The sequence below is a fragment of the Varanus komodoensis genome, unplaced genomic scaffold (assembly GCF_004798865.1).
Source record: "Varanus komodoensis strain SLA01 unplaced genomic scaffold, ASM479886v1 scaffold95, whole genome shotgun sequence".
Classification (NCBI taxonomy): domain Eukaryota; kingdom Metazoa; phylum Chordata; class Lepidosauria; order Squamata; family Varanidae; genus Varanus; species Varanus komodoensis.
This window is the reverse complement of record NW_025336658.1, coordinates 1,172,962-1,193,623: the sequence shown is the minus strand read 5'-3', so window position 1 is coordinate 1,193,623 and position 20,662 is coordinate 1,172,962. Positions and strand designations below refer to the sequence as shown.

Below are 20,662 nucleotides of genomic sequence, written 5' to 3'. Positions count from 1 at the left end.
CTGAGCAGGCTGCCAAAGAGGATGTCATCATTTCCCAAGGTGCCAAGGTTACAACAAAATCGCTTCCCAGGCCCCCCAGGTGCTGTAACCAGGGGTCCCAGTCTCCCAGTCCAATGCAACCCCACCCACTAACCTTTTGCTTTTTCCTGCTTTCACTGAGCTCATTAACTTTTGGCAAAGGAACAGCTGCAACTAGGCCCTGCAATGCCCCATGACTTCATCAGGAGGGGGATGCCCCGGACCCCAAATTTGCTCCATTCTTGGAAAAAAAGATTTTTTCTCTAATGTGGAAACTGATTCATTGAATCTAAGCTTGGTTGTGAGGGACTCGCTCTTCATTGATGCTTTGTTGTTGTTGTTAGTTGCATCTGACCCACCGTGACCCCATGGACAACATTCCTCCAGGCCTTCCTTCCTGTCCTCCACCATCCCCCGGAGTCCACCCAAGCTTATTTGTTTATGGTGCGATCCTACACCCATTTCAGCAGAGGAATATCCTACAGCTCTCCATGTGGCTGCCTGGAGCATGTTGCAATTTTAAGGGATATTTCTCTCCAAACAGACATAGGGTTGCTCCCTTGTCGTTGTTGTTGTTAGTTGCGAAGTCACGTCCGACCCATCGCGGCCACATGGACAACATTCCTCCAGGCCTTCCTGTCCTCCACCATCCCCCGGAGTCCACCTAAGCTCACACCAACTGCCCCAGTGACCCCATCCAGCCACCTCATCCTCTGCCGCCCCCTCCTTCTTTAGCCGTCACTTGTTCCCAGCATCAGGCTCTTCTCCAGGGAGTCCTTCCTTCTCATTAGGTGGTCAAAGTATTTGAGTTTCATCTTCAGGATCTGGCCTTCTAAGTTGTTCCCTTTGTTGTTGTTGTTAGTCATGAAGTTGTGTCCGACCCATCGCAACCCCATGGGCAACATTCCTTCAGGCCTTCCTGTCCTCCCTAGTTCCCTTACTAGGGTTCAAATTTTTATACCGCCTCTCCAAATGAGCAAGGCTGAGTACTAGTTCGGTCAATCCATATTCAAACATACACATTACCTAAGCCGAACTATTATCAATCTAGACTACTCTTTTGATTGATAGCAGCGCTCTAAATCCTCAGGGAGAGATTTTTCCATCAACTTCTACCCGAATCTTTAAGCAGAGTTACCATGGATTAAATCTGGGCCTTTTACATGCAAAACACGTGAGTTAGAGTGGAGCTATGCTTCCTGCAAGAGGGAAAAGTTAATCTCTAGCAGCACAGCTAAAGTTATCATTCAACCAAAAGCTGAAAGCAGACCTGATACTGCAGATTTAGAGGGTCTCATCCCATGTTAATCCTAGGAAAAGCAAAGCCATGGAAATAAACTTGGACTTATGTTAGACCAGTGTGGGAGAGAACCCAAAGATTCTTGCTGTGGGAAAGCATTTGAATAATGCAGAGGGAAACAACCGCAAAGATTAATGACACGTTGCCTTAATGTCGTGCTTCAGACTGGTCAGAGCACTTTGTGTATAAGAAAGCCAGTGCAGAGCAGTTGCCAGAACACAGGAGAGCAAGTTCTAGTCCCCACTCAGCCCTAGAATTGAGAACAGGAGGATTCTGGAAGCCACCGGGGATTCCTTGTGGGAAATATAAATATAATAGATGATGGGATGGATGAACGGACGGACGGACAGATGGACAGAGAGCACCTTGTCCAAAGAGGGGTTTCTGTAACCTGGGGGTAATTCTAATAAAGATCTGGTTCCGGGGGGTGAATTTCCATGGAGAACCTCTACTGCTGCCTTTGCCAACCAGGTGCCCTCCTGGTGTTTGGCCTAAAGCAGCTTACCCCAATCTGGTGGCCTTCAGAGGCACTGGGACCACAACTCCCAGAATTCCCATCCAGCAGGGCCATTGACTGGGGATTTTGGGTGTTGCAGTCCAAATGTGTCTGGGAGGCCCAAGGTTGGGGAAGGCTGGACTACAGCACATCCTTCTAGCTTTCAACCGACCCGCACACTTGACCTGACTTATAAGGGGGCGGCAGCTATAAACACCCCTTTGTCCTGGAGTCCTTCCCTCAGCCTCTTGCTTGTTCTCTGTGTGTCTCCTGTGTGGTCCTTCATGAATTCATCCCGACTTCAAAGACAGAGAGGTCAGTGTTGTGGGCTGTGAGCAATGCTGGAAGAGGAGCAAAGCTGTGAAATTAACAAGCTGAGGTGGAAGGTGGTTTGGCGGAGTCACACGAGGAAAGAAAGAGGTTGAAGGAACTGGAGGGCTGCATCATCTGCCAGTGCTGTATTTTTTTAACTTTGCATGAGTTTTTAGTGAAGATAGAGAGATAAAAGTATTCCATGTGTTTCTTTAATTAATCGCTTGTGCAGCCCGTTTTGTTTTCCTGCAAAGTGCCCAAGGTGGCTTGTGTAATCCTTCTCCTCTCCTTCTCCTCCCAAGAACCTTATGAGGTGGACCAGGCTGAGGGCCGGCAAGTGGTCCACAGTCACCCAGCAAGCTTTGCAACAGAGTGGGGCCTACAGCACTCATCTCCCATGTCCCCACCCAGCACCCTCCCCCATGAGCCACACCTACGCTCTTGAAATCTCACATACGGGGTGGACTAGAAGTGCTTGCTAGCAACTCCTAGAGATTCAGTGCACTTTCTTCTGACTTCTCAGATCTTCGTTATTTGAAAGTAACAAATAGCCACAGGGCCTTTAAACCCTTCCTCTCTTTGTGTGTGAGCAAGTGTGTTTGTTTAGAGGTGTACTAATCTGATATTGTGGCTAAATAGCCTTAGCATCAAGAATGACAACCGTGCTTGGAAGACGATGCTGACGGGTGATCCTTTTGTGGGTTTTCAAGCAATCGTTCGAGAATACAGAATGCTACAGTGAAGGCATCAAGTTTCCTGTGGGGTGGGGAGGCAGGAGGTCATGACGCTGCTTCCATGGGGTGGGACATGCAAGGTTTTATGCATGGTATTCTGCCCCACGGAGCTCAGTGAGGACCCAAATGCAGCCTGAAGCAGCATCAACCCAGTTCCATCTCTGTTTTTTGTCTCTAGGCTTCAGTGGGCAGGGGACGAAGTCTAAGAAACCATGAATAGTCAGAGACTTTGCCCTACCCCCAGGTGGAGCCAGGGAAGCCACACCCAGGCCAGATGGACCTGGTTTGAAGCATGTGAGGAATTGCTCTGAGCACGCACCAATACGGCCTCCACTCACCCTCAGTGGAGGTAAGCATGAGGTTGGACGCTGATCCTGAACATCCAGTCAACTCTTCCCCTGGTGGACTGTCCCAAATGCACCTACCCAGAGCCTGAGGTCACCTTCAGGGGTCCTTCCCTGGGAGCCCTTTCCAAAGGAAGTGAGGTGCAGGAGGGCCTTTTTGGTCATGGGACCGCAGTTGTGGGATGAACGCCTCAAAAAGGTGTGCCTGGAACCTACTTTGTTGTTTTTTTGCACTGGCTCAAGAGCTTTCTTTTTTCCAAGCATTTTATCAGTTTCACTTTTCAACTTTGTTTTTATATATTCCTCTTTATTCTGTACCACAACTGCGCTTCTATGCTGCATCATCGCAGTTGCAATAGCTATGATGGTTTTGTTCTTTTCAATTATTCTTTTTTGCCTGCATCTTTTCAACCTTGGGTTAATTTAAATGTTGGTTAACCAGCCAGAGAACCTTAGCCATTGGACGGTATAACAAATAAACAAACAAATAAATAAATAAGAGAAGGGGAGAGCTCTCCTTCTGGCTTTGGGACCATTACCAGTGAGGGTGGCGAGGAGTCTCCTCTTTGAAGTGCCCTCTTGTTCAAATCCGGTTTCATGCTAAAGAATCCTTACATTAGTTGCCTGACTTCAGTTAGTACCTGGGAACTGCACAGCAGTTTTGTTGAGATTAGAACAATTCTTTCTAAACATGCAGCGATGCATATAAATCGGCAGGTGCAAAACCACGTCCTCTTTTGTTCTCTGGTGCAGAAGTGGCCCCTCCGTTCCCTGTGTGCATTAGGGGCCACTCTGCACCTGGAAAAGCTGCAGAGGAATAGCAGGCGTCTATGCTAGAGCTGATCTGTAAAGAACTCAAATTACCCACCCTCGCTCCTCTTGCCTATGCAAGAGATAATGCGAAATGGTAATCGTGCTCCGTATCGCATCTTGAAAAGTGTTCGGAGTCCCAAGATGCATGTTCCGCTGCTGTCCTGGGCCTTCTCGGCCTGTAATTGCTTTGGGCTTCTGTGCAGCACAATGCAGCTTTGAATCTCAGGATGACTGCAAAGTTAGTTGTTTCCAGGTTGAAGGAGGATTATCCACGCTAATGAAACCAAGCAGATCGGTCTGTTCTGGCACAGCTAGAGAGGTGAACCTTAGCAGCTATTCAGGTCAACATCTTCTTCAGCTAAAAATGAGGCTGAGCGAGGCACGGACCGCCAACACAGCCCTGCTGGTGCCATTTTGGGGTCCCCCGTATGAAGCCCATCGGCACCTATTAAAACAAAACTGAGTGAATGAATATTTTGTTTTCGTGTTTCATAGACAGGCTTGCATGAAATGTACACAGCTTTCTAGAAATTATGAATAGACTCCAACACACATGCACCAAAAATCAATTTCAAGGTGGAGTCCATATGCCACGCATTCCGAGCTTGGAAGTGCATTGTAAACTTGGCAACATTATAGGAGATGCCTATTCATAGTTCCGATGTTGTGATTATGTACATCCATGAACATTAAAGCCTGTTCCAGTTGAACATTTACCTGCGTAAGAACCTTGCTTCAAAAAGAGGCAACTGCTGAGCATTGCCAAAATGGATGCTTCAAAGCGCCATATTTCACTGAGAACAGTTGGCCATGTGGGACAAGCCCTTATTGCCAGAAATTCAGGTTGCTTTGAGTTTTCTGCAAGAGGAAAGAGGGCAGGTTTTGATGTCAGGTAATGATCACAATGGAGCGAGACTATGGTGTCCAGCAGACATCAAATAAATAAGACAGGGTCCAGGGTCCATAGCTGTAACAGGTGGATGTGGAAGAGCTGTTTCGGTAGTCACACGTTCTGTGGAGATGCCTACAAGAGTTTCTCAATCCCCCAAAGGTGCCTTTGAGTCCCACCAGGTTGGAGACCCATGCAGCAACGGCCCTGTGTCGACCAGGCCTCTCCCATGCTTCTTCAGTCTGGCCCCTGCCGCCAGAAATCTTTCCAATTCTCCTTTGGGACTTCGATTCCCATTCACTGCCTGATCTGTGCTGCTGTCTTCTTGTTTGTTATCCGCGTTGGCCCAAATCCGCAGAATTTCTGGAACAGGTTGGGAGGGCTGTCGGGGAGGAGGTGAGATCTGCAAGGCCCAGAAGGGAAAATGTTGCACTTTAAGCTGCTCTGGGAGCATTGAGTGTGTAGCACTAAGTGCAGGTGCAGAGAGACTCGGACCCTTATGCTGGTGCTTGCTCCCCCTTCCCCATGTGGGGAGATGTTGTAGGGATGCCCTGATGAATATACTCCCTCCCACAGCACATGGACCACGTGGGGTGCTAATGTACTGCTGTAGGTTTTGTTGATTTTGTTTTCCCTCTAGAGCAAGTGAGGAGGGATGGATCTTTGCAAAAAGGCTTATAAACCTCCCCATGTAGCAGGATGGAGATTTAAAGGACTGTAGCAGCCCTTTGTAATTATTTTAAGAGGGAACCCTTGTAATGAAGGGGAAACAGCAGTATGGTAATAGCAGGTTGCAGCCAAACCCGCCTGCCCACCCACTTAATGAGGACTAAGCTGTCTTGAGATCTGTTTCAGATAAAGATGGGATAGAGGTGTTTTTAAATAAATAAATCAGCAGCATCCTGCCCCCCCCTCCGTTGAGATTCTGCGATGCTTCTCATAGGAGATCAGGTTCAGGATGCTTTCAGCAACTGAAACATAGAAACAGAGCGAGTCAGAAGGGGTCTCCTGGGTCATCTAGTCTGCCCCCGGCTCCAGCTGGCTCCGCTCACGACATGCCCACCATGTGCATGTCCAGCCTGTCCTTGAACACCCTCACCAATGGGGCCTCAACCACCTCCCGTGGAAGCCCCTTCCACACCCTCAGGGTCCCGACTGTCAGGAAGTGCTTCCTGGCATCCAAATGGAACCTTGGCTCCCTGAGCTTGGCTCTGTTGGAGCACATCCTGCCTTCCTCTGCAGGGGAGAACAGGTCTCTCCCCGCTTCTGAAGAAAGCAAGCAAGCACAGATGATATGGAATTTTCTGCTGGGGCATTGCCTGCTCTTTGGATCACCAGCACCCAGCGTTCTTCTCCATGCATGCACATGTTTATGTTCTTGCCATTTACCCAGATGTCTCCTGGAGCGAAGGCAAGAAATAAGTTCTGGAACACAAATTTTGCCCTGCCCCCAAATTGGGGCAAATTGGGGCAAATGGGGCAAATTCTGATGTGGAATGAGCAGGACTGAAGCTCTTGTCCCTCTGTACCCTTGCACTGACGGGGCCTTCAAAAAATGAATTGTGCATTGGAAAATGCAGTCCAGTTTTTAATGTGTTCTTCCCAAGTCACCTCACGGTGCAGCAACCTGGGCAGAAAACAATGATGCTCCCACTTTCTTTCTATTTTTGTCTGAGAAGCAGAAACAATGCTGTGCTCTCTCTCTCCCACTACCCTCTCTTCCACCACCCAGCCCATGCAACAGAGATGGAGATATTCATGGGTGCGCTGCAGCTGCGCCCACCCCAAGGGCCAAACAAACTCTGTTCCAAGCACCTTGGAACTTTGCGAATGGGGTTATGTGGCTCCTGCAGCATTTGATTGAAAAACGGGGAGCTCTTCTTGTGGAAACCTCCCCTCCCTCCACGTGAGGAGCAGAAGCCACGCTGAAGTGCAGCCCTGAGTTGGGGATGCTAGGCCAGCTCCTTGGGGTTTTTGTCGTGATCTTCGGTTCCTACACACGCCTTCCTCCCAACCCAGCTTGTGCATTCCAAACAATGCACTTCAAGCCTTCTACCCAATTTTTGTGGAAAATATTCAAAGCGGAAAGCAACCTACACAAAAATTCCGTATGCACACACAAGGATCGGAGGAGCATTTAGCGGAGCCACATTTTCAAACAAAGCAGAATTGTTCAGCAAAGCAGAATTTCACTTTCAAACATACATTTTGCATTCCTTTCCCCTTTCTTTGTTCTGTCCTGTCGTTCCAGGGTTTTCCTTTCTTCTTCTTCTGTGATTCAGTCTTAAGGGTGAATTGAAAACTCATATTCGGGACACCTGCAGATGACCTATTAGAACAATAGCCATTTTCAGCATTCCTTTGCTCCCATAAAGGCAGACTCCTACCCTTCATGAACTGCAGCACCTCAGTGACAGAAAAGTACGACAAAACCTGCTAAAGCATCAGAATTGTTTTCAGTATTGAAATGTACATGATCATTATATCATTAAGTTTTCCATGATCAGGCACAATAGAAGACTTTATACATGCATAGCTGGGCAAGCCATCTCAGTGCTTAATTTGCCCATTCATATCTTGTTCCATGGATTTTAATGGGTCTACTCCAAACATGCCCACCTGATATGTATGCAGTGGTTTTTGATGCAGCAGAAGTGAATGAGTTATGCTTTCCAGTTTTAGAAACATAGAAATGGAGCAGGCCAGAAGGGGTCTCCCAGGCCATCTAGTCTGACCCCTGGCTCCAGCCGGCTCCACTCATGACATGCCCACCATGTGCATGTCCAGCCTATCCTTGAACACCCTCACCCATGGGGCCTCAACCACCTCCCGGGGAAGCCCATTCCACACCCTTGGGTCCTAACTGTCAGGAAGTACTTCCTGGCATCCAAATTGAACCTTGGTTCCCTGAGCTTTTCTCGATTGGAGCGCGTCCTGCCTTCCCCTGCAGGGGAGAACAGGTCCCTACCCACCTCCGTGTGACACCCCCTCACATACCTGTATGTCGCCAACAGATCCCCTCTGAGTCTCCTCTTCTCCAGGCTGAAGAGACCCAGTTCCCTCAGTCTCGCCTCATACCCCATCTCCTGCAAACCGGCCACCAGCCTTGTGGCCCTACGCTGCACTGACTCTAACCTGGCTATATCCTTCCTGTAATGAGGGGCCCAAAACTGAGCCCAATACACCAGTTGCGGGCGGACCAGAGTTGTACAGAGTGGTAGTAATGCCTCTCTTGATCTAGAAGCCACACTTCTGGCTATGCAGCCAAGGGTGGCGTTCGCCTTCTTGGCCACCGCATCACACTGCTGGCTCATGTTGAGCCTGCAGTCGACCAGTACCCCAACGTCCCTTTCACAAGTGCTGCTCTCCAGCCACTTGTCCCCTAACCTGTGCTTAGGACACCCATTCCTTTGCCCCAAGTGCAAGACCTCGCACTTACCCACATTGAGCACCATTGAATGCCAGGTTTCCTTAGCAAGCCCTCCTTTCCTCATTCTGCATGTGCAGCAGCCCTTTCTTGCCTTAGAAAGAAGACGAAATGACCGTGTGTGGGGACAGAATAACCCTCTGCCCCCCCCCCCCCCCCCCATTGGAAGAGAGCAAGATGGCTGCTTTGGGTGCTTGTTTGCGAAGCCTGCTGGCTGGGCTGCAGAGGAATTGGGGTCGGAATGTGAAGGAGAGTTATGGGATGCCTGGGAATGTGGGCCATCCTGAGACACTGACGCGAGAGAGCTGAAGATGCTCATCTCGGGGGCAGACTCCCCAGGTGGGCAGCCAGCCTCTGGGGGCAACTAAGGTGTACAGTTGGCAGCAGGGGACTCGGAGCAGGGGAGTTGTGCAGACTCAAACAAGGCAGGCATGGTTCTTGTCCTCGTGATGCATCCCCAGCAGAGGAGGGAGCCCGATTAGAGGGTTGGTGTGCAGAGAGCAGGCAGACTCGCATTGTGAAGCCCGCCCCCCTCCCCAAATGGATGGGGCCCAGGCGTGCTCATAAGGAGAGTTGCTGGAGATGAACACTCAGCTGGGTTCAACAAACGACTCTGTGCATGCCCAGAGATCCATTCTGTGTGTTTTGTGCTTTTGGGTCAATAAAGGATGTTTGCAAGGAAAACGGTCTGTGGCTTTCGAATGCATGAAGGAGGAACCCCAGTTCATAGCACCCTCAATTAATGAGCTGGTCATCTCTAAACTAGATTGTGGGAAGGCACACTAAGCAGAGCTGCCCTCGAAAAGTGCTCAGAGCTGCAGCTTATGCAAAATGCAGCAGGTAGACGAATGACAAGGTCCAAACAGGAAAGAGCAATTCTGGCCCAGTTGCACTGGCGGTCTAAATGCATCTGAGCCTATTCTCAGACACTGGTTCTAAGCTATAAAGTCATAAGTAGCTTTGGGCCAGAGTACTGGACATAATGCATCTCTCAGCCCAAATCTACCCAGAGACCATCTTCAAGACCAGAGGGCTGCCACCTCCTGAGGGAAGTTCAGTAGGTAGCACCAAGGAGGAGGGCCTTCTCAGTTGTGGCCCCCAGGGATGGGTCAGGCTTCCACTGAGGCCTGCCTGGGCACCATCTCTTCTATCCTTTAGTTTATTTATTTTATTTTTATTTATTAAAACATTTCTATGCCGCCCCTTGCCAAGGCCTCGGGGCGGCTTACAACATCGAATACAAAATACATTAAAACAATTAGTTGCCGTGTTAAGACAGCTTTGAATCACTGGGGTGCTGTGTTACCTCTTCAGCATTTCTCATTGCTTTACCCTGTGCTTGCTCCTGTAGTTGTTTAAGTTCAGTTTTAGATGTGGCTTTTAAAATATCATAGTGCATTTTCATGCCATGTTATCGTTACCTATATTTCATTGTGCATTGTAATTGTGTATTACTGGCTGTTGCAACGTGCCCTGATAGTTTTGGCTATTGCTCAGTATAATATCAATAATATTGATGATGCTATTGCTAATGATAATGCATTTTTCTGTCTCAGCAAAGTCCGAGGACTCCCTTTGCTGATCTGGCCGATGACGAGAAGATCTTCAATGGGGGTGACAGCGTGTGGTTGGAGCAGAACCAGGAACATGCGCTGCTGTCTGAAATCACAGAGGAGGACCTGGAAGCCATCCGCCAGCGGGAGGAAGCCATCCAGCAGATCGAGGTCAGTCGCTGTCCTTGCAGGAAAGCCGGAAGTGTCTCAGCAGCCATTGTCTCAGCCCAGATACAATGATGAGAGAGAAAATCCCAGCAAACGTTGGATGTAGTACAGAGGTGCACTTGACCTGGATCAGTCCCAAACTTGGAATTAGGGTGGGCTGTTTTGGAGAGATCCAGGCTCTGTCTAGAGCACGTCAGGGGGTCCTCTGCACTGAAGCAGGTTCTTCCGAAAGCTTGGTGAGAAATCTGGAGTCCGTTGATTTAGACTCTTGGCTGGTAGTGTCCATCCGTGTCCTTCTTCTCATGATGTTGCACTGGCCAAAGCCAGGGTGCAAGCCAAGCACAAGAGGGGAATCCAAGCAAAGTGGTATTTGTGCTCATGGGGTTGTGGGTTGTACTTGTGCAACCCACTGGGCGCCCAGTTGTGCATAACTCTTATGCACCCCATTGTGCAATCCATTACATGGCCACTGGGACTTCCTGCATGTGCTGCTGTCATTGCACAACTGTAGCAGGCGAGCAGCCGTGCAGTGGAAAGAGTCAGTAGGGCTCTGGGAACTGCATTTGAGTTCCCGGAATGATGCCGTTCCGCCATTCCAAACATGGCACGTTATTGCGCCCGTCCCCATCAAATATGAAGAAGAGAGATGGCAGCAGGTAGAAGCAGGTGTGCTTTTGTAATTGGCCGCCGTAGGTATCAATTGGCAAATGACTTTACCAGGGCTCTCCTTCCTACGCCTGGTCGTGGTGCTTTAGGGATGGAACTAGAAGGAAATGGTCGGGATGACTCTTGTGCGGTGCGTGATTGTGGAAGTGTGTTTGCACGGGGTGTTGGAGGCAAGAAGTCCTCCTCTGCAGTAGCAGGGGTATGGGGCCAGCTGCCACGCCTTTGGCCACCCCGAGGCATGGTCCTCCAGGAGGCCTGCACAGCTGTGGTGGTTCTGCTAGCCCATGTTCTGCTAGCCCTGCTCATTGGAGTTCTGTTAGGGTGTTTGGGGAAGTGGAAGGGCGCCATCAGCTGCAATGCAAAGCAGAGGTCTGTGCATCAGGACCAGGGAGTGGACAGCATCCCGCTGACAAGATCAGGGGCCTTTTGAAGAAGGTCCTTCTCTCCTTTTTGTCCCCCAAGGGAGAAACTTCCTGGGTGCCTCTGCCACTGAGGCGGGAGAGGTGCAGCAGGAGGAGTCAGACCTGAGAGGCAGCAGAGTCCAACGCATGCATTTCTTTGTTTATTTTTGGATTTGTATGCCACCCACTAATCTGGATGGATTCCCTAGGCTGCTTGCAACAAAATGCTAAAAAACAAGAATAAAACCATTAAAATCTCTCTCTCTGTGTCATCTCTCTCTCTCTCTCTCTCTCTCTCTCTCTCTCTCTCACACACACACACATCACAATTACACTTGGTAAGCAAAATAGATGTCAGAATAGTCAATTTTAAGACTGTTCTTGGAAGTATTCAGAACAAAGAAACATCTTCACCTGGTGCCAAAACAAAGACCAGGTTGGTGCCAGGTGAATTTCCTTGGGGAGCCTGTTCCATAGTTGAGGGGCAGCCACTGAGAAGGCCCTGATTCTATTTACAGTCCCCCTTATCTCCTCAAGGGACAGCTCCTTTAGAAGTACCTCCTGCCCAGATCTTAATGGATGGGTAGGTATAAATGACCACCTAATGAGAAGGAAGGACTCACTGGAGAAGACCTTGATGCTGGGGCTGATTGACAGCAAAAGGAGAAGGGGATGGCAGAGGGTGAGGTGGCTGGATGGGGTCACTGGGTGGTCAGGGTGGGCTTGGGTGGACTCTGGGGGATGGTGGAGGACAGGAGAGCCTGAGGAAGTCATCCATGGGGATGTCATGGGTCAGACATGACTTTGCGACTAAACAGAACAGGTATATAGGGAGCAGGTGGTCCTTCAGGTACCCAGGTCCTAAGCCACATAGAAAAGCATTGTACATTCTTCTAGCTCACAAGGAACACCCCTGGTTCTTTCTGCCTGGAAGCAGGAGCACCTTCTCTTGCAGGATGGTGCTGGCTGCCCTGCTGCAGCTGATGGAGTCTCCTCCAGCGAGTACCACTGAAAAGCCACTTGGGAGGCTGCAGGGCTTCAGGAGAAGAGGCTGGGTGCCAAGTGGCCAATGTTGGCATCCACCCCGGTGCCCATTCAGCCCGGGAGTGTTGGCACCTGTACCAGGGATGCTGAGTGTCTCCAGGGTTGTCTGTTGGGAGGAAGAAGGGGGAAGACCTTTAAAAATGTTTTCTTTCACCGTAATCCCTGCACTGCCTCCCTGAATCCTTTGCAGATTTCTTTCTCTCCCTCTTTTGAAGCACGTCTTGCCCTGAGACACACCGTAATAATTTCTTACGGCTTCCTCATACCCCATCGTCAAACACAACCCACAAAAGCCCAGGAAAACATCTCTGCCTCTCCATTTCCATGCAGAGTTTAAACTGCGAATGAACTCAGTGGTTGGACTGCACAATAAATCACAAGATTGGATTAAGCAAGACAGTCCTGGGTCTCTCTAATTGGATTACGCTAATTGTTTCGGGGTGGATTGGGGAGTATTATTAGTGCGGCAAGAATTGTGACGTTATCAACCCTGTTAGAAGAGCATAAACATTCAATGAACTGTCTGTTGTGAGCCAGTTTCAGCAGGGGAGAAATGCCAGGTGGAAGTAGAGATGAGAACTAGGCATGATTTAATGTATACAAGAGCCTTAATTCAGCTGATGGGAATTATATGGGGGAATCATTCTCTAATGAAGCTAAGTTTATGGTGGTGCTTATCTCTGGTGCTTAGAACTGCATGGGTAGTGGAGGAATGTACCTGCAGGGCATGAGGAGTCCGCCGTCTTTTGCAGGTTCACGTTGAGAAACCAGTGGGATTTATGTCCAAGGAGAGTGTATGAATCAACAGAAGCTGATTTGGAGGGGTAAACTAAGGAGGGGGGAACCAAATGACTGACCACATGCAGAAGGTCCAAATTCAGCTTCCAACAGCTTCGGTCGGTGTGGCTGGGAAGGATCATGGAGGACATTGACCGTTGAAGCAGATGGTAGTGAGACAGGCCAATCTGGGTGATCCCCTGCTCTTCTTCACCATCAGATGAAGTCCTTTCATTTTTGAATATGAACTTGGTGCGTGTTGGCAAGTCGTGAGCAAAAATGGGCTTTTCCTCACCCATCTAGACTGGCCAGGTTCAAGAGGTACAGTGATTCCCAGAATGGTGGACTCCATTATGCATTTGTCTTCAGTGGAACTGTTAAGCTGGGGAGACTTGTCAGGGGTAGAGAGAGAGAACCCTAAATCAGTACTCGGAAGGCTGAATGTCCAGAAATGCAAATGCAGACTCGAAGGCTACATGTTCAAAGTCCTAGACCTGGATAACGTGAGAGGTGGCATGCTTTGTTGTTGTCCAGTCACAAAGTCATGCCTAACTCTTTGCAACCCCATGGACAACATTCCTCCAGATCCTCCCATCCTCCACCATCCCCCAGAGTCCACCCAGCCCCACATCCACCTCCCCAGAAACTCCATCCAGCCACCTCCACCTCTGCCACCCAGTCCTCCTTTTGCCTTCAGTCGTTCCCAGCTGCAGGATCTTCTCCAATGAGTACATCCTTCTCATTAGGTGGCCAAAGTATCTGAGCTTCAGCTTCAGCAAAGCCCAGCATGTCGTTCACCTGGTGGCCAACCAGAGGCCCACAGGATTCCACAAGCAGAACATGCACAATAGCACCCTCTCACCCAGCAGCTGCTATACGTTGGTATCCTGGCTCTGCTACTGAAGACATCAGGAATGGTAGTCTTATCCTGCATTATCTGAGAGGAGGCCACTACGTTCTCATCAAAAGCAACCTGAAATGCCTTGGCCATCTGTTCCTGCAGAGGACTGGCTGGGATGACGATGTGAGACAAATGTCTGTGTTCTAACGAACAGGTGAGGCGAAATGAAAGACGATGTGCAGCTTGCCACTTTGGTTTGCAGCTCCAGACCCTGGTGGGCCACTGGTTTCACTGGGAAAGAGTTCAGTGGGCTGACTCCCACTCTCCCATTGCATTCCAAGGGATGTCAAATGCTTCTCCTTGATTGGATTTCAAAAAGGGATGGAGGTTGATGGAACTTTGCATTTTTGATGGATTTCTGCATTCAGCAATTCCCCAGGCCTCCCTGTTCTCCTGAAAATAAAGAAGGCAGATATTCTCCAGTCAGACAAGCTGTCCTTTATTCAGTGCATAAAATATAAAATATCCATCTTGATTTTCCTAAATGATACTACAAGCATGCAGTCTTCAGATATTCTTTTTGTTTCCGTTCAGTAACAGCCTTTCCCCATTGCCAGTTAGTTCATTAGTTACATTAAAGCTGCCCCTCCCCGCTCCGAAATTGAGTCCCTTCCTCTCCTGGTGACTGAGCAATGCCCATGACAGTTCCATTCGTTAAATTGCATGGTCTCTCATCACATTCCCTTCATTATTTCACAGAAGTATCTGTGTGGAGATGTTGGTTGCATGAAAGGCGTTTATGGAAATATGAAAGAAAAGGCACCCATTGGTTAGGTGGGAAATAATTAGTCGACCTTCAGCATCTCCCTGTGATTGGCACCCCAGTAAGGACAATTCCGTAGAGCTATAGATATGCTGATGTGCACTAAGACAATTACGGTTATGAACAGAGAGGGGAAAATAGCATCAACATGTGGATAATGTTATGTTACAATTGGCTGGGAGACGATCAAAGCCAACAACCCCACATATTGCAAACAAGCGCATCAAATACCATGTCATCTAAATGTTTATGTCCCCAAATCCAAACGTTGTAAAATGTTGGCTCTCAGCCGGCAGTCTATTCACTCCGTGCCGTTGGGGATGCGGGACGGGGAGAGCAGAGAACAAAGACTCCCGGAGAGATGCAGAGGAGATGCCAGGAAGAGAATAGCAGACGGGAGCCATATAAATACAGATGATGAAGAGCCGTGCGGCAAACATTTCGGGGACGGGAGAGATAGATGCAAAGAATGGGTTTGCCGCAGGGGGAGTGCCATTCCCCAGTCCTGCAAATGTTTGGCCGTTAGGGTTGTTCTGGTACGCTGCTCGGAGGGGCCTCATCCATGCAAGGGTGGGCCGTGCAGTAGAGACCGTGAATGGCAAGGGCGATTCTGTGTCACCGCACGGGGCTTTACCAGAAGGGCTCATCAGTCCTGTAGGCACAAGGGACCAGGAGCTCTCGGCTGTGGCCCATCCCTCTGGACCTCCCTGCCCCGAGAAATGTGCTCAGGCTTCTCATGGTGCCTTCCAAAAGAGGTTCCAAAGCCCTGATTCCCTTCCGCTTTTCCCCTTCTTCATTTGAGGTCGGTCCAGGCCTTTAATTGATGTTTTCAGCATCCCTGCCTTTCTGTTGGGTGTCATGGTTGGTTTTAGATGGTGTTCTTGAGTTGGAGGTTTTGCAGTTTTGCTTTAGGACTAGTTTACTGTGTAATTCTCCTCAAGAGGGCTCTGTAGATCTTCATTGAATGTACAGAGGTACCGATTTTGTGAAATTTCTTCTGTTTTTCATGGGGTGCCAGACATCTTTCCTTCTGTTGCCAATTCATTGGTAGAATCCGCTTTATCTGTGACTGAAGTTTGTTCATTCGCAAAAGCCCTTTGCACTACCCCTGCTTCCTAAAATAAATAAATATTTATTTATTTATTTATTGCCTTTTTATGTCACGCAATAGCCAAAGCTCTTTGGGCAGTTCACGACAATTTAAAGCGATTTACAACATAACATTGGGTATACCATACAGTACAAATATTTACATGAGAGCCAGGGTGGTATAGTGGTTAAAAGGGTGGGACTGGGACTCCGAAGACCTGGGTTCGAGTCCCCGCTTAGCCATGGAGCCAACTGGGCAACTTTGGGCTAATCACAGTCTCTCAGCCCAGCCTACCTTATAGGATTGTCATTGTGGGGATACAATTGAAAGCAGGAGGAAGAGAATGATGTGAGCATCTGTGTGTTCTTTAAAAAAAGAAAAGGGGACCAAGCAACAAGCTGTCACGGGTTGGACATTTAGGAGGGCTTCCATTCATAGGGTCACCATAGATCAAAGACAGCTTGGTGGCACATCACAGCCGCTCAGCAGAACCACTCTTGTGGTTGAGTCCCAATCAAGTCACTAAAAGGGGCTTTTGCAGACCTTCAAAAGGGGCAGAGAGGGGCCCAATGAGAACTGGCCACAGTAGTCCAAAAGCAGCTGTTTCTCATTCCCATCCCTTCCTTCATGCTTCTGCCTGGAATGTATCTTTGTCCCTGCCATTGCTGCACTCTGAGCTGACATTTTCTTTGACCTATCTGCCATCAATTAAAGATCGCTTTCCACGGTTAATCGTGAGCCATGCTGATCCTATTACGCATGTACCAAATTAGGCACCCTCCACCTGCCTTCTGTGTGCGCCAGCATTTCCACGCACTTATTATCTACCATAAAGACCCGGAGAAACTAGTGCTGTACTAGAGGGGTGGCTCATCTGATCTGATTTCTTTGCACATTCATCCCTCTGCTGGCTTTTATACGTTCTCTACCAAAGAAGATTTGGAAGATAAGATTCGGAAGATAAGGTTCAGCATAGCGGTGGAACAGCCAAGCATTCTGTTAATTTACTGTTTCCTGTGAATACGCGCTTTTAGTGGTAGGTCCAGTGGTTTTAACATCTTTCCTGGTCAGTGGGTAGCTTACCTACAGCGGATCTGATCTGTGGAATGGAATCTGCTCAAACTGAGTCTGACTTTCTCCTCTCTTTGTGCTCTGTGGTACAGGGTGAATGCCCAGCTCAAGCATGCTACAGTCAGTCTTCTCCTCTTCTTCATCTTCTTCCATAACACAACACAACCAAGGACTGTCCCAGTTCTCCGTGGTAGTAGAAACCTGGCAAATGGAGGGAGAGAAGTCCGAGAGAACGGTCCTATGGAGGGAAAGATATGATTCCTCCAGTCCCTGGCACACAGAATTTCAGCAGAATAGTATTTGGCTGTGGTTGGAGTTGCTGTATGTGTAACATTCAGCATAGAACCAGAAGAGCAATTTAGATCTCACTGTGACGTGACTGTATAGGGAAATCTATTTGAGGTCATTTGGACTGGTTTCCAATAATCACCAGATATAATACTCCTCTTCCCCTGAGGTCTGTAAAATTGGATTTGTCTGCTCTAATCTAAACCCTATTTGAAAGTCAAGGAGATGTGTGTGTGTGTTCTTCCTTTTCTTTCCATTAATATGGGCTGTGCGTCCAGGTTTGCAACCTGCGTGTGGGTTCAGCAAAGCTCATGACTGCTTGGTTAAGTGTTTTCATGAATAAGGTTTGGCTTAAACAGATGTTTGGACTTGACATGCTTTTGTGAAGTTCAGCTGACTCAAGGTTATAACGAAGAAGGAACAGTGGGATTTATCTGTAAGGTTCAAATACTGGAAAGTACCCCTTACTTTATTTAGGGGAAGAAATGACAGAAGATATTTGAACAGAGCTAAATGGTGTTGCATTCCACCTTCCTTGGCCATATTGTGGCAAAAATGATGAAAGGGGATCCCAGCAGATTAAGGACACAAATCTTTTGTTTTGCACCTTTGACTGTTACAACCTTAGTAGACAGAATAGCAAGGGGCACGCAGGGAACAGAGCTAATTAACGGCTCTGGATGCATCAGAGAATGTGGGTGCAAATACCCTGTTTCCCCAAAAATAAGACCTAACCAGAAAATAAGCCCTAGCATGATTTTTCAGGATGCTCATGATATAAGCCCTACCTCCAAAATAAGCCCCAGTTAAGATCATCAACCAGACGGACGCATTTAGTACATCCATTGCAACACAATTCAGGGCTTGGAGAGTTATGACAATGTTCCAGAAAAAGATGGCATGACTGTATTTGAATAAATGTAGATTTTTGTACCCGAATAAATGAATAAATGTAGATTGTTGTGCATGAAAAAATAAGATATCACCTAAAAATAACCCCTAGTGCGTCTTTTGGAGCAAAAATTAATATAAGACCCAGTCTTATTTTCAGAAAAATATGGTAGTGGTGCTGGTGATGGTGCAGAGGTGTTTATGCAGAGTGAAATAGATTTCTTTCCTAACTAGGTTTCTTGTGTAAAATGCTAGTATGCTCATTATGCATAGTGGTAGTGATGGTTTCATTCACTTAGAAACTTATCCCAAATTCCTCTGACATTTAATACTTCTGCCTGTTTAACCAGGGGAGGAAACTATCTGTTTATAACTCACTGAAGTTTTCTGAACTCTTCACTTTCTGAATGCGGTCTGCTTACTTGGTCACTTCAGCCAATATACAAGGCATGTATTGCTCCTGGGCTTGTAACACATCTGCCGGCCCATCCGCGTTGGCAAGTAGTCTCTTACACCTATTAATGCACAAACAGGCATGTGTCAGAAAGGGGCATTCAGTCCTAGGGAACTGCAGATCCTGCCAAAGCACCTGCGGTGCCATTAAGACCTTTAGATCTGCATATTTCACTGGCATTTTAAAAAGATATATATATTGTTGATTTCCCAGGTGGCGTGTGTGTCTTGCAAGCTTGTAGTGGGGTCGCTCCTCCCGGAGGATGCCCGATTCACATCTTGGAGGTGTTGCTGCTTGGAGTAGTGGTGCTCGCTTAAAATGTCATTTGTATCTTACACCTGGTGAAAAACGTGCCAAGATATTGTCTTCCCGAGTCCATCACTGCCTAGTCTGAAGGGTGTTTGGGAATGCAAATTCCTCCTTTCTGTTTGAGCTAATGAAGAGGAACGTTTGATGATGCTTTGTTTTGCTTACAGTTGTTAATTAAGAATATCGTGTTAATCAGGGTAGCATAAGCCTGTAAATCTGTTTTGTTGTATTGTCCTAGAAGCCAGAGACCTGCTCCTTTTGACCCTCCTCTCCTTTGTCTGACCTGGATGTTTTTCTGGAAATTTAAAGGCGGTGGTTTGGCATGGCTGTCTACTTAGCCTTGGATAGTCAAAGGTGTGGTAGAGCTGATATCACATGGTCTTTCCCTCTCCCATGTGCACAGTTTTCATATGGGAATTTTGCTGGGTCTGCCTTCCCCTTGGGATTTATTAGGTTTTTCCTGGATTTGTGTCACTGTTGCTTTCGGAAATCAAGTCCTACAAGTTGATAGATCTCAGTGCTCCATCTGATTGACAAATATCCTCCTCCTTTAAAATTTAGGATGGTAAAACTCCCCCAAATGAGGACATGCATCACCAAAGAGGGAGGTAAAATAGAGTGGAGATTTGCAGATAATGAGACTAATTTGTGTGTAGAGCTGCATATTTTTAAAGTATTGCTGTACTTCAGAACACCTTCTTATGCAAGCTTAGACAGACAGACATATGCATTTTCAAATTCAAAAAATTACAAACAAAAAACAAAAACAGAAAAGCCCTTGGATTGTGTTCCTATTTGGATTCACATTCCTGGGTTTTTGCAGGATTTGAAATCAGAAAGAAAAATATAATTCCTCCTTAATTCCTCTCCCCTTGAATGCTACCCATCCAAAAACTTTTGAGTCCAAATTTATTAAGTCATAGTACCCATGCATGCCTTTAGATGACAGAATTACAAAACTGGATGGAATAGCAAACAGCCTAGAAGACAGAATGAAGATCCAGGGTGATCTTGATAAACTTGAATGCTGGACTGAAAGCAACAGAATGAGATTCCACAAGGACAAGTGCCAAGTCCTCCACCTAGGAGAAAGAAACCAGATGTGGAATACGTAGCTCAAGAGAACTGAAAAAGGAAAAGACCTCGGAGTAATTGTGGACATCAGACTAAACATGGGCCAACAATGTGGTGCAGCCGCCAAAAGGGCAAATCCCATCCATGTAACAGGGGAGTCGAGGTCCGGGAAAGGGGTGCTCTTGCTTTGAGAGGTCTCAGTATTCCTTCTCTATAGAATGCAAAATGATGGTCTCCTTTAGTTGAAGGTCCATCACCCAGAGATGGGTGTCTTCTGAAGGAGAAGAGATGGTCCAGGTCTGAGGAATAACTAAAGAAGCTGCCCCGAAGCCCTGATGTAGAACGACTTCCTGTTGTTAGAAGAACGTTTGCACACACAAATGTTGTATGGAGCTGTCTGCCAAGTCCTCAATAGCTGGATCAGTCTGAGGAGCCACATCTTAGCAGTGTTGGAACTCTGGTTGCCTCATCTGCTCCTCCTCCCTAGGTCATGAGCCCTCCCTTGAGCGAAATCAGCATCAGCACATTGGCCAGTATCATGGCCAGAGTGGGCTCTTAATTATGCTTCACTCTCAGGCATGCTTAAAACTCTTGTTGTAGTTATGTGCCCTCAACCCGCCTCTGACTTACAGGGACCCCGTGAGATGACAGCTCTCCAAACTCAAGGCTGTAGCTTCCTTGTAGGAGTCAGCCCATCTCACAGCTGGTCTTCCTTTTCTTCTTCTGACTTCAACTTTCCCCAGCTTGATTGTCTTCTCCAGTGGCTCTTGCCTCCTCATAATGTGTGCCTTGGTTTTTGCTTCTAGGGAAAGCTCTGGCTTGGTTTGAGCTTGGACCCATGGGCTGATCTTTTTTTCCTTCTTTGCTGCAGCTCTTCTA

The 20,662-nt window shown here is 47.8% G+C and overlaps 1 protein-coding gene across 3 annotated transcripts in view; it reads left to right on the top strand.

Moving 5' to 3' along the window:
• TSNARE1 (t-SNARE domain containing 1) overlaps positions 1–20,662 on the top strand; it is a 372,223-nt gene that overhangs the window by 203,528 nt on the left and 148,033 nt on the right. For all 3 annotated transcript variants that reach the window (XM_044418957.1, XM_044418956.1, XM_044418958.1), the window contains one exon: positions 9,890–10,057. In XM_044418957.1, the coding sequence (XP_044274892.1) occupies positions 9,890–10,057 (168 nt within the window). The remainder of the gene's footprint in view (positions 1–9,889; positions 10,058–20,662) is intronic.